The sequence below is a fragment of the Ostrinia nubilalis genome, chromosome 16 (genome assembly GCF_963855985.1).
Source record: "Ostrinia nubilalis chromosome 16, ilOstNubi1.1, whole genome shotgun sequence".
NCBI lineage: Eukaryota > Metazoa > Arthropoda > Insecta > Lepidoptera > Crambidae > Ostrinia > Ostrinia nubilalis.
This window is the reverse complement of record NC_087103.1, coordinates 7,867,955-7,882,340: the sequence shown is the minus strand read 5'-3', so window position 1 is coordinate 7,882,340 and position 14,386 is coordinate 7,867,955. Positions and strand designations below refer to the sequence as shown.

General features: G+C 35.1%; 1 protein-coding gene across 2 annotated transcripts in view; it reads left to right on the top strand.

Moving 5' to 3' along the window:
• Positions 1–14,386, top strand: part of LOC135079336 (small conductance calcium-activated potassium channel protein) — a 273,263-nt gene that overhangs the window by 243,065 nt on the left and 15,812 nt on the right. For both annotated transcript variants that reach the window (XM_063973970.1, XM_063973969.1), the window contains one exon: positions 3,813–4,018. In XM_063973970.1, the coding sequence (XP_063830040.1) occupies positions 3,813–4,018 (206 nt within the window). The remainder of the gene's footprint in view (positions 1–3,812; positions 4,019–14,386) is intronic.

The following is a 14,386-nucleotide window of genomic DNA, read 5'->3' as shown; positions in this document are numbered from 1 at the left end:
ATCGGTACCTACCATAGAAATTTAATACCTTGTACTAGGTACGTAGTTAGCAATATGTCATTGTCTCATTACTTATCTTACAGTTTTTGTGAAAAAGAAAAAGTTTTAAATTAAATAATATGAAAAAATACACCAATCATCAAGGTACACATGACGTAGTGAATGTGTGTGATTTTTATCTAAAAATTTAACTCTTCCGAAAGTTTCACGATACTATTTTGGTACATCCTGCCACACTCGGTTAGCTAAATCCTTTTACAGCGGAACTTTTCTCGAATCCAAGTTCCCACAAACTCTCGGGAACATTTCGACTAACTCAGATATCTTGCTCTCTAGGAAATTTAAAGCTGTTCTACAGATCCTATTTAGATCTTACAACTTACATATCCGCTAATTTAAGTTGGGAATAATCATACAATTTGAGATTTCTCATTAATGACAAAAGTATGTTATGAATGTTAAATTACATACAGCTTGACATCTGAAAAATACAGGTTATGATTAAGTAGTTAAGGTATTTTCATACTTTTTCTGTGGTTATAAATAGTCTTAAAACGTCTGAAAACCAATTAATGGTTTAAAATTGTCTAGAAACTAAGATAGCCTATTGTTTGAATATTCTATGGCCAATTCTGTGTAAGCCATTGTTAATTTGACAATACAGCATCTAGCTAGAAGCTTCCTGGGACAGAGAGTACATTGTTGTTTTGCTTATACATGGTCTATACATATAAATAAACTTTATTGTACACCACGTAACGGACACATTAAGCCTAGGCGCAGACCATCGATTTTTCGTCGGCCGATAGTTTAGTCGGGCAGTTGATCAGTATGGGCATGTATGGAAGTGCACATTACCTACTCCGATTTGATTTGGCCGATTCTTCATTACAATTTAAAATCGGGCACAACTATAGGCCAACTAAAAATCGGTGGTCTGCGCCTAGTCCTAGAAATACCAAACGGCACAATTCATGTTATTATGAGTGTTAAAGCGATAGTAATTATAAATAACCTTTGTAAGTCAGTTGTAAATTAATTAGGCAATTTTTTATTTTTCATAATAAAATAAAAAATACGATACTGAAATGTGAATAAAATTAGGTGAACTTACATTATTTTGTGACCTTCACATTTTCGGCTGAATCATAGTACTAAGTTGTTTGGTTTATAACCCCTCTCTGTGTAGTAATTAAAGTGAAAAAGAAATGTAAAAATAATGACCAAATCACATAAAAGCACTATTTTGCCTGGATTGGTATTTTAGACGATTAGGTCGTAAGCCAAACTCGGCAGTTTAAACGAACGAGCCTATTCCAGCCGGTCACTAAAGCTTACCGAGTCTGGTCCATAGTGATTTGCCATTCCCGTATTGTTCCCCGTTACTGTCGCCGCAGGAGTGAATGGAATATCCATCAAGAATTTGCAGTCGTATGTCAATCCAATAGTGCAGTAGTGTTGTCAATGCATTGAATGCGTTGCATACTGATTCGTTATTCCAAAAGTACTGTATTTGTGGATTTCTTTAGCTCTAATGGCGACTTTGGCTTAAAACAAAAAAGGATTTAACTAGTTCCTACCTCTTCATGTTAGATAGTGTTGCTAATGCTTATTTGTTTTTAGTTGCAATATAGTTTGCTCAATTTCAATACTTTTTGTTGAGCCAAAGTTGTCATCTAGAGCTAAAGTAACCATCTGCATTTTATTTATACTCGTAGCATTTGTCTTTTGCATTATTTTTGACAGATGAAGTTTATGAATCTCCTCCTCCTCTCACCGCTTCGTCGCTAGTCGTTGACATACAATATGAAAGTTTAAGTTAAATAAGTTAACATTATGTTGGTCTTCCTTCCGTATCACAACAATAAATTGTTATTTGCTATACATCACTTAGTTTTAAGTAAGCCTTACAAAACGAACCGATAGTGAGAATGACATCATTACGATCAGTTCCAAATTGCCTACGTGCCGTCGCACCACTATCCCGCATTATCGTCCCAACTACCGTCAATTCTCTTAATAATCCTGGCCAAATGGTATGTAGATCTTGGTGCCGCTGTTGGAACAATGTAATGGAACGCTATCAGTTTGAAAATGTTAATTGATCAATTTCAAAAATAGAATAGTTTTTTTTTTGTTTTGATAATGGCTTCTTGTGGTTTTCACATTCAGCCAGTGTCAAGTAAATAATCGTTTTTCCAAGCATAGAACCACAAAAACAAAAAACGCTCAAAATAGTAGACTGTTCCATCTTCTGATTTTTACCGCTTGTATTTAAACAATAAAACAGTAAAAACAAAAGACGCTTGAAAATCTTTATTTTGAAAGGGTTAGGTAATTTTACAGCTTGGCGAATTTTACTATCATATTGTGTTTGTGTTTGTTTTCATAATTACGTAGGTTATTAAAATAATAACTGCTACCACTATAATAGAAAATGATAATTACCACAGAAATTAACTAAACTGGAATTACAATTTTCACGATTTATTAATATGATGATCCTAAATCTTGAAATTTGCTCTACTTGATGATCACTTAAGGTTTATAAATATGGCAGAAATTACAAAAACCGCCCTGTATATTCTGATACTCCTGAATTTAATTGCCTGGGCAACCAAAACTTAAAGAACACACTGCCCGTACTCTATTCCAAAGTTCTGTGGTTTTAAAGTAATGGACTCTGAAACTGTGTAATAAACTTTAATTTGGACAATGTTATTTTAGTCTTCAATTAAATTGGAATTATTGTCCGCAAAAGTGGTTTTAAGTTTTAATTAATATTGAACGCTTCACTTCAAAAGATAAACAAGAACTCACGTAACTATACCAGTTGATATCTTAACTTCAAGTAAAATTATTCTAATGAAAAAACCAAATAAAAGTGGTTCAGCTCATCATAAAGAAATAAGATAATTAAATACTTTTTTTTTTCGTGTCAAATTATACAGTTGAACTTTGCTTAGTGTGCATAGTATATTTTGAATATTTCCAGCATGTTTAAGTTTTGCAGTAAGTAATAATTCCCAAAATAAAGAGTGTAAAGTCACAATCCTTATAATTTAAATAGTTTTGTGATAATTAAGTTTTGGATTCTTATATTTATTTCCAACACTGCGGACTGTGGGCTTATCACGGCTTAGTTTCACATAAACAATTTTAATTTATAACTTTGCGTGTCGGCCCTGATGTTGAAAAGTAAATGAAGTTGTACACTTATTGTGTGACTATAATGCACTTTCAAAACAAACAAACATTTTGCTGGAATGGGATGATTTTTTGGATTTTGAGCTGAAATTCAGATGTATATTCTGATGTCACTCAAAACCATAGTTATTAAAATTCTCAGCGTTAATAACAGTCGCATTAAAACCTAAATTATAAATAACTTGAAAAGCTCAGATGGAAGAGCAGTCGCTGGCAAATAAAAGGTCGATTCTTACCTTAGGCACTTCAATTTTGTCCAGTTTTTTATAACTCTTATGCCCGTTTTCACCATCAATCCCTAATTTTTAAGTGACCCCTATGGTAACACTTAACAGGAATTGTCTTTTCATAGGGGTCCCTTAAAAATTAGGGATTGATAGTGAAAACGGGCATAAGCCTGTTTTTACGACATTTCTATTTCAAATTGTGCAATCTTTCCCAATTATGTGACTGCAGCGTAATTTTGTTTTTTAGCTCTTCGCCTAAAACTTTATGTAGAACAGCCAAAAAGCTTCCCCCAAAGTATTTGCATCAAAAACCTCCCTTGCCACAAAACAGACATACTTCAAAAACAAAAATTAACGGAACAATTCGGTGTATTCCAGCTACGCAAGCCGGTTTCGACGCTGTCGATCCCCGGCGCTATGAAGGCGTACTCTGGCGGCGGGAGGGACGCTTCGACCGAGGAGGCTGGCGTCGCGCTCGTTGGCGTGCACAGCGAGTACCCGCGCTTCGGCGAGGAGCGGGCGCTTGGCGGCGGCACCTACAAAGGCGGGGGGGCGGCGAAGCACAAACCCAATATAGGATATAGGTTGGTATCTAATGCGACTGCCGTATTGAGTGTACATACAACAGCACATCAGGTTTTGTATTTTTATTGCAAACTCAACCTTAATACACATAAGTCCTCAAAGTATTTAGCTTGACGTGCTGTCGACTGTACTTTTATTAGTAATTGTGTAGCTATTTTTACATTTAGCACAATTAAGATGATATCTAAAAGATAACTGGCACTGGATAGGTTCAAACAGCGAGAGATGGTGCTATGTGGGAGGTCTCGAGTCTAAAATAGACTGCCCTTGGATAAAATGATGAGAATTTATTTATTAAACTAACTACTAAGTGCGACAAGATGTTTTTAAACAGTGCAATGACGTCACGTCACGACAAATAAACGCCACGCCACGTTCATGTCACAAAGCTTCAGAGCAAATATTTCATGAGAAAGAAAAATATTCACAACATTTTTGGCTAAATTTTAATTTTGTACACACAAACAATGACACAATAAGCGCGAGCTCATAGTTAGCAAAATGGAAGTGATAAGTTTTATTTTACATGACACGAGCTAGATTAACAAATATTTTAAATTAAAAAAGCTTATCCTGTACCCAAACTTTTCCGCACTTTAAAGCTTGTCCTACTACAGTACTCTTTTGTTTCCAACCTCCAAAAACAAAAGCTAGCTATGAAATATGTTATTCGACTCGTTAGTTTCACAAAAAAACGTTTGCATTGGTTTGGATAGTTTTTGTAGACCGGGAGTGAAACCGTATTTTTGATTGTGAAACCGTTGTATGTGCTTGGTTTCAGGATTTGTCGAATGTAAACACTGGTGCGACGGGATACTGGTAGTGAACAGTGCCTATAACTGTCTTTTGTTAGTGATGTACCAATAAATTAGTCACAGTATCGAAAACTGAGTTATACGGTCGCGTAAATTTTGTGGACGTTTTTGGGTGATAAATGGAATAGTAACGTAGAAAAGGCATCGATGTAGCGACAGTAGAATTTTTAGGTAAAAAACTATCTATCGATTAACTCTTAGTGCTTTTTTTTTATTGTGATGCGGATTTCGGCAATTATGTGCGTGCCGAAATTATTTCATACATATTAGTAGCCCACGTGATAGGAAAAATATGTAATGAAATGCGGGCACCCCGCATGCCAACCGCATATCACAGGAAAAAGGCACTAACTAGTATAATAAACATGATGAGGAAGGCTACATTAGAGCTTAAACTTATGCCAGAGTTATTAGTATTTCTTGTGGTAACAAGAGTTTATCTCGATAATGACGCTGCTTAAACGGCGACACTAGACACAAAGGGCTTTCATCCGTCAAATGAAAAAGGCAAGAGCTCCCTAGAGTACTGAATCTGCCATTAATTACTATAGCGTTATCACAAACACTTCAGGCATTACATTAGATTACGTTATACAATCATTTTTATTTTTGTCGATGTATGATTATAAAAACAAATCTCCATTTCATTTATGTTCCATCAAACCTTTTAATGGAAACCACGACGTATACAAAGGTTGTCAATAACGGAAATTATGATTTTATCGATAAAACAGGTGCCTAAAAATATCGACAGGTAAACCGCATCACTAAAGCAGCGGCAGGAGCCTAACCCAATCTGATCGACCGCAATACCGCAGGCCGGACAGGCGCGGATTTATAAACCCAGTCGCGTTGAGTTTAACTCACAACCGACTTGCAATAAGCTGAAGTTACTGCGATGGCTACCTAGCTCGCATAGTGAGATTGTTTTCCCTTGAAAAAGAGGCTGATTTAAGTGACTAAGAGATGAGTTTCTTGCATTGCTTCTTCCCAGCTCAGGCTACGTATAAAAGCGCTTTTTAAAAGCTTATTTGCAGAAATTAATTTAAAAAAAAGTATCCTTGGAAATTTTACATTGCGCCGCTAGCCCCAAACTAAGCAAAGCTTGTACTATGGGTAACTGACTTTTAACTTGGATTTAGGATGAGCTTTAATGAAAGTACGTATCTGTACACAGTATTATCACAAATACATTATCACATTTTGATTCTTGTTTGCCTTTGGAAAACTTTACAGTGTATAAAATTGACACAGTCGTCTTATGTGCTGTTAGAATAAACATTTTTGTTGCAAAATAGACACTATTACAACGACATTAGATGCCACAGTGCACAGCTTGATGTGCCGTCTGTACTACACAAACCTTTTGCAATAACTATAAAACAACTATTCGCCATGACGTCATGTTGGAACGAGGTTGGGGTAAGCGCTCTTTGATGAATCTCCAAGCTTAAACCAAACATGGATTCTAACTTTAGTTTGTATCATAATATGAATTCCACACAATGTCATTTACGAAACTGGAAAATAGGCAACTTCATCATCCTCATCATTTCAGCCATAGGACGTCCACTGCTGAACATAGGCTTGCCCCAATGACTTCCACAATGACCTGTTGGCAGCAGCCTGCATCCAGCGCCTTCCCACTATATTTATGAGGTCGTCGGTCCACCTTGTGGGTGGACGTCCTACGTTGCGCTTTCCGGTACGGTATTGGTTCGGACCGATAGGCAACATTATTTTGTCACAAGTTTGATTTAATTTTAAATGGTTTTAAAACACTAGGATCTTGAAATCAATGAAGTTAAATAAATACATTAGTAAGGCCTAAGGAATACAATAAGGATACTTAATTAAGCAATAGTAACTTAGACCAAAGATCTTGTTAGTAAGAACAAACAAGGCCGGTTATTTGATCGCTTTATTGGGTTCAGTATACAGTTTATTGTTCGTAGATACCAAAAGCTTAGGAACGGAAAAAGCATAGAATTAAAGATATTCCTGAGCATTATTGAAAAAATCTCACTGTGTTAATAATGTTATTATTGCTTTCCTTCCATAGAAGTATTTAAAATTGTGTTAGGCTGGAAAGCTTTTTGTTATAAGAATTTTGCTATTTTTAACACTAGAGTACACGCGTGACCTACTATAGTAGACCAGAGTAACATTTTACACTATAACTTTTTTTAAACTTGTGCCAGAGAGCTAAATTGTTTACTAAATTTATCAATAAGCCAGTAAAACTTGGGTCGCTAGCGTCTGCGCATTTTTCTAAAATTGGCCGTCAAAACTGTGGGACTACTCAATAGCCCGAAATCACTCGATAAAAAAAATATGGAAGACTTGCAAAAAATGGATTTACCCCATGTACCAGGTAGTAGAAAGTCTTGAATACTATGAAAGATAAAAAACCGGCCAAGTGCGAGTCGGGCTCGCACACCGAGGGTTCCGCCGTACAAACGTAGCGGTTTACAATTTATGACGTATTAAATCAAATTACTTACTTGATTCCGTTGCGAGTAGTTTTGAATTTCAAAATATGCGGTATGATTATTTTTTATTTATTTATTTTTCCTATATTTGCATTATAGGTAGGTACCTACCTCAGCGTTTTGAATTTTTGCGTTGATTTAGAATTTCTCACAGTTTAGAGGCAATTAGATTTAAGAAGTGTTTGATATGAATTTCAACTTTAATATCTCTACGCGTTCATGTGAAAAAGGGTAGGTAGTAAGTTTATAATTATTAAAAAAATATTTTATGTCATGTAAGCAAAAATAATATTTTAAATTTTATATAACTTCAAATTTATCATTTTCGCAATTTTTCCTTTATCTGTACTATATAACGTTGCTTCGTGCCGAATTTCAAGATTCTGAGTTCACAGGAAGTACCTTGTAGGTTTTGATTCCCTAGCGTGTGACGGAAATTCGTCTAAGGTGTCGGTATAAACTGCTGTATCTTTTGATCGCGTTAACTTAGAAGTTTGATTTTTTTACTTCTTAAAGGGACGATAGATCTAGGTATTTGGTATAAATTTCAATTTGATACCTTTATTCGTTCGTGAGAAATAAGGTAGTAAGTTTCATTTTATTAAAATATTTTTATTATATTATATAACTAAAAAAATGAAATTTTCGCAATTTTTCCTATATTTGCATTACATGACAATGCTTTATGCCAAATTTCAAGATTCTGAGTTTACGGGAAGTATCCTGTAGGTTTTGATTCCTTTGCGAGTGTCGAAAATTTGTTGAAAATATCGACATAATCGAATGTATCTTTTGATTGGCTTGGCTTAGAAGTTTGATATTTTCACAGCTTAAAGGGACAATAGACCTGAGTATTTCATGTGAATTTCAGCTTGATACGTTCACGCGTTCTTGAGATAAAGGGTCTTGACAGACGGACGGACGGACAACAAAGTGATCCTATAAGGGTTCCGTTTTTTCCTTATGAGGTACGGAACCCTAAAAACAAATCATATTTTTTCAGTAAATAATTTTTTTGCTAACATGGATCTCAGAGTGCAATTTTGGTTCAAAAAATTTACAAATTTTAAATCCGTTTATATTGTTTGATCCCAAATAGTTTTATAAAGAAACTTTGAAAATAAAAGAACTATAATAAACACTTTTATTATTTACATAGTAATTTTATTCATAAATTGCTTACAAACTGATTTACAGTGGTTTTAAATTGGCTCACCAGAGTAGGCCGCGCGTGTATTGGTGTAAAAAAAGGGGCGCGTGTACTGTAGTGTTAAGACAATGAGGTTAATTCTAGCTTGTATCATACTTATCTTTAGACTGAAGATGATAGTAAGGAGGGTTTTTAATTTTAGCATCTTGAACTCAATGATTTCGTTAAATTTTCGGAGTGTATTGAGCAAGTGCAGAACAAAAACATCAAACGTACTTAAACTACGTGCCTAGTTACTTCCATTGAAGTAATATTGTACGTAGTATCTCAATGGTTACTTCTAAGCTTTTCTTTAGCAACAAAAGCACTATTTTCATTAACTCTCATGGGCTCAAACCAATAATCCTCGTAATAAAGTAGAGGCTGAACGTTGAGAAACCACGCTTGTATTCCTCCGAGAGTAGAATACATAAGTGATGTATCACTGGTGGGGTTGTTGGTAACTATAAAAGAATTTTATTTGTGCTGCCTTCTAGCTTTAATTATTACAAAGATTTTAGTTTAATTACCAGTTGCTAAAACGTCATAGGTAAAACCTTTTAGTTCTTTATAGCAGGCCAGACGCGTTAAATTAATTTTTAAAAGAAAATAGACTAGACTATACGACGGCACAAGAGGGTAAGCACAATGGCATCTTATAAAATTGTAACAGGAACTATTATGAAACAAAAAATATAGTTTGATGTACTGTTTACTCACAATAAATCTGAAAACGGTTATACTTAGGTTAGTTTTTCGAAGGCACTTTAAAGTCATAATTATATCAATATTGTCACAGCTCAGGTGATATAAAAGGCATGTATTCATTCCTTGCTCAAAATTCAATTTGGCAAATGTAAAATTAATAATCACGTAGCTCGTAGAGACGATGGTCGTTGGGGCGGAAAAGTTCTCGAGTGGCGACCACGGGCTGGAAGACGTAGCGTGGGCAGGCCTCCTACTAGGTGGACCGATGATCTGGTAAAGGTCGCGGGACGAGCCTGGATGCAGGCAGCGCAGGACCGTTCATTGTGGAAAACCTTGGGGGAGGCCTTTGTCCAGCAGTGGTCGTCATTTGGCTGAAACGAACGAACGAACGAAAATTGATAATCAGTTTTTTTTTCACGAAAGCAAATCGGCATCTGTTTACTTATGAAAGAATAACAAGTCTCGACATAAAAATTACTGTAATTTGTTATTGTTTTCCCCATTAAGTCCTAATTTCCGCGTTGAGTACACGCAGCAAAGGTTTTAATAATGACTAAACGTTTTAATACAACCTTGAACTAACGGAAATAGCCTGCATCATGGCCGCATCGATTTTGTGCCTTGTCAGGAATTATTTAAGTGCATTTTCAGCTTGTCATAAATAAGTTACTAGTGTTAATCTTACAGTCGTATAGTTGGGGATATTAGAGCCGTTATGGCGTTTTATAGCAACTTCAAAGAAATATCGGTGATCAATATCAAACAGATAGGTAATTGTGTATGGCCTTTGTTTTGGACACGATAATTGTACGGTTTCGTGACAATCGATATGTATTTATTATGTTCTTCATGAAATAATAGCATCGATATGTTTCTTTGATAAAAATATATTTCTTTCATCGAAACAATCGCAAGTAAATGTACGTACCTATCAAACAACTTTTTATCTTACCTGTTGATTATTTTGGAAACTAATCTAAGGACTGTGGCACAAAAAGCTAAGGACTGTGGTAAGAAAATAATGATCAAGAAAGAGTAAAATTATAGGAACTAACAGTTGCTTAACATAATATCACTGAAACTCATTGAAGAAGGCTGGGAAATCTTTGCGAAATCCTATGCCAGTCTCAGAATTTAAATTCCTAATCGACTTCCCATTTAAGCTGACAGTAGCAAGTTATAAAAGTATGTACCCAACAGATATAATCATTGTACCATACAAAGATCAATCCCTGTAATCTCAGTTGGCAGAGAGGTAAACAAAACAACAAATGTGGTTACGATCACATTAACATACAGGTGACCGACTAACCGAATCAGTATACGAGCCGTGAATGACAAAACAGGCCCGTATATCATAGGGTTATATGATTTATTGTCAGTATTATGTATATAACGTCCTAAAAACAACAATGGAAATAGTAACCAATTTTGGTAGTTCAACCCTTTTCGATTCTATTTTATACTGCTTACCTACAATTATTTTTACTCAAATGAGAATGAGATTTGTAGGCATGAGTTCATGAGCACATGTTACCAAATTGCTTTATTTAAATTGGTTTCAAAGAATAATCTTTCCTTTCATCTTGACAACGCCCATTAAATTTACTTTTTTGTCATAGTGTTGTTTCAAATACATGTCTTCCTTCTGCTGAGCTGAAGGATACATCCTTCCACGACTTGACATTAAGAAACTATATCCATCTTACGCAATTGGATTGAAATGTCAAAGTTACAAGAATACCCTTTCAGTCAAAGCGTTTCTCCCGGAGCTCGATCACTTGCGGTCGAGCCTAACGGGTTGCAGTCCAATTTCAATTGCGATCGTAATTCTAGAAGGTGACAGTGAACGGGAGGGTCCACCCATCGATAAAGTTAATCTCCAAATATTGGACAGAGGCACGGAAACGGACTGGTGGGGATCGATGTTAACGCGTACGATCGCATTTGGGATTCTAAATATGCATTGGAGGAAATTTGTGGTGGGTTGAGGGAAAACAAAATGGAAGACTTACTTCGACCTTCGATTTTTTTATGTGACTTAAAATACTTTCTTAAAAACGATTTGATTGATAGATTTAAATGTGACCTAATTTCGTGATAATATTAGTCACTAAACTTAGGCATTAGTTCAACTTTTTTTTTAAAAAGCTACTTGATATATGGAAATTAGAAAATGAAAGTAAGTTCTTATGGAAAAACCATTAATTAGGTAAAAAAATGTAAAAGGTTTAAAAAGTCTACCGCCAAGTTGTTTGAAGATTTCCTTTCAGCTTTATTTCTTTGTTTTCAGAAATAATAAAGTTTATTTCTTAACTTATTTAATAAACGGATAATACTCGTAGCATGAACTAGATAGAAGTATTCTAATGTTAATCAGAAGAGCAGTTCTCTACAGGTATTATCAATAATTCTATGTTACAGTTAAGTCCCGTTTCTGTTTTAGGTCCCTTTCATAATTTTCTTTTGAAGTTCGAATGTAGAGTTGATATTTCTGTTACAAAATTCTGCTTTTGACTAGTTTGGCAAATATGTGGTCTTTTCTACTCAAGAATTCACTGCCCAATAGCTAAATGACCAGATACCTGCCTAATTCAAATTGCCTATCTTATGCATCAATTAATTTATCAATTTGCTTTTGTTTTCTATCGAATAACATCTTTTTTTTATGCATAACAAGGCAGGTATTTGGCCATAAACTAGGTTGCCTTTTTCGATTTCTATAATCATAATTTTTCAGTCTGTCTCTTTCCATACAGGAATATGTCAGAAATAAATAATATATACCCACAGGTGAGGTCGTAAAAAGGTTCTTTTTCTCATAACACTTGAGCACCACTTTATATTTTCCGGTTCATTTCGCACCCACTTGCGTGAACGCAAGACGAATTCACAAGATCCTTAAGAATTTCTTATGTAGAAAGTGTCTCAATATTAAATAAATGGAAAGGCCTTGATGTTCTTACGTATCTGTATGAGAAATATAGAGCGATTGAAACTTGAATGAAATTAATGAAACGGACAACAAAAAAAACCATTTAAAAATATACTTCTGAGAAAATATTCACATAATAAAGCAAAGAGAGTCGTAATTTTATTATAATTGTTCTTTGATACCATTTTTAAATGCGAGTCTGAAATAGCAGCTCCAACTGTTGCCAAAGTTGATCAAACTTTTTCAATTACGACTTTTAACTTCGATTAAATTAGTAAACTACAAAGTGTCAACCACCTACTCATTTTAGTTGCTATGCCGCGGCTGCTATGACACAATTTTATTTAACTCTGTAACAACGTCACATTTATCAATCAATACTACTAGCGCCATCTCGTGGTGTTCGCCTGCATTACCAAGCCTCCGCGGATCACCGTGCTTATTGCAAGATGTCACTAGCACATTGAGCGCCGATTTCTGCACCGCGGTGGCCAGATTTTTTTTCCCTTCCGACGATTATGTTGAATATTGTAAGTTTTGTGAGAAGTAAGTAATAAGCCAAGGTTGCATCCGACTAACTGTGACGTTCTTTCGGGGAATCACAGATTGGGACTTCCGAACGCCTAATTACAAATTGCCAGCGATTCTCCCGCGTCTGTGTCCAACGTCCTTGCGGGAATTGGTCTACGGACGGGAGACGCCCGCACCTCATTTTTGTACCTGCTGCCGTACTTTGCAATAAAGTACCCCATTTTTGCATCAACGCGGTGTTGTTATTTGGAGCCCTTCACCCCGCTTGTCAGCCGAGAAACTCAACCCCACAAAAACTCTATATATATCAATTTGTATGTTTAAAAAAATTACCAACTGAAAACATCTATCGAAATTAATAAAAAAGTTTATCAACTGTTATTTAAACTAAAGCAACCACAAACAATATCAATGTTCTAATTTCAGAACAATTTGGTCATTCCAGTCCGTAGCTGTGACATAGGTAGTACTTTATGTAATTTGTTTTAAAATAGGTTGAAGGTTGAAAGCTAAAATGGGTTTTCGCCGTAGATAGAACTGTTTTATATTAAATCCATTTAAAGGTTAAAACGGGCCGTACGTACATAGATGGCTCGGAGATATAGACTCTACTTAGCGTGATTCGTATTGTCTTTTGTTTCGTCCAGAACAAAATATTAACTCACATTTTAGTATGCAATGTGCTATTTTTACTTGATCAGACAAAAAGGGTTAATTCTCTAAGAATTTAATCTTTACGAATATTGTGCCAAGGTTTTTTTAGTTGTACCTATGCTTTAGTGAATAAAACGCAAATACTGCAACTACGGTACACGATGCAATATTCAGCATCATAATTATGCAATTTGTGTCATCATTTGAAAATTTTACTTTAGTTTGTTGTGAATACACTACTTAAAGAAATCTAAATCTAAAATGTTACTTCAGTATAATAGTATACAAGGAACTAGACTAACAATTAGCTAACACACCTTTGTGGGGCGACTATAGCTGAAGTTGTCTATGGGACCATCCCATCAATAAAGTTAATCTTCGAATTCTTGACCTCGGCACGGAAACTGTCAGAGGTCAATGCAAGATCGAAACAGGTCTGAATTGTTTCAAAGATTTATTATTAATCTAAAAACCCAAAATTAGTTTGTGGTATGCTAATCTTTGGAAAATCTTAGTACTAGTTGAGTTTATGGCTGATTAGATAAAAGGTTTAGTTTAAAGCTATTTAACTTGATACTCAGGGAAAACAAAATGGTTAACTTTTAGTTTTGAAAGTCAGTGATTTAACATATTTTTGGTATCAAAATAATAATATGACACAAAAACGTATGTCGCAGCGGTAAAGTCGCTATTCCGAAGTCTAAAACGACTTTCCGAACACAGAAATCAATTTTATGTGAACGTTATCGAACGATATTTGATTCGATGTTGCAATAAAACTCCTAGAATAGATAAAACACGGTGAAATCTACTGTCATAAAGTTTTAAAATAAATAAATTATCAAAGTCAAAGTCAAAGTCAAAATTTCTTTATTTGTTTAGACTAATAAATAGTTCTTACAAATCGTCATTTTGCTCTTAAGGAGCCTCTACATGTCTCATAATCTTTTTACCCTACCAGCGCTTCGAGACCAACATTTGGCAAGTGCTGAGAAGAAGCGCCGCAACAAACTCAGTCACCACTGTCTGCCGGTTAATATAAA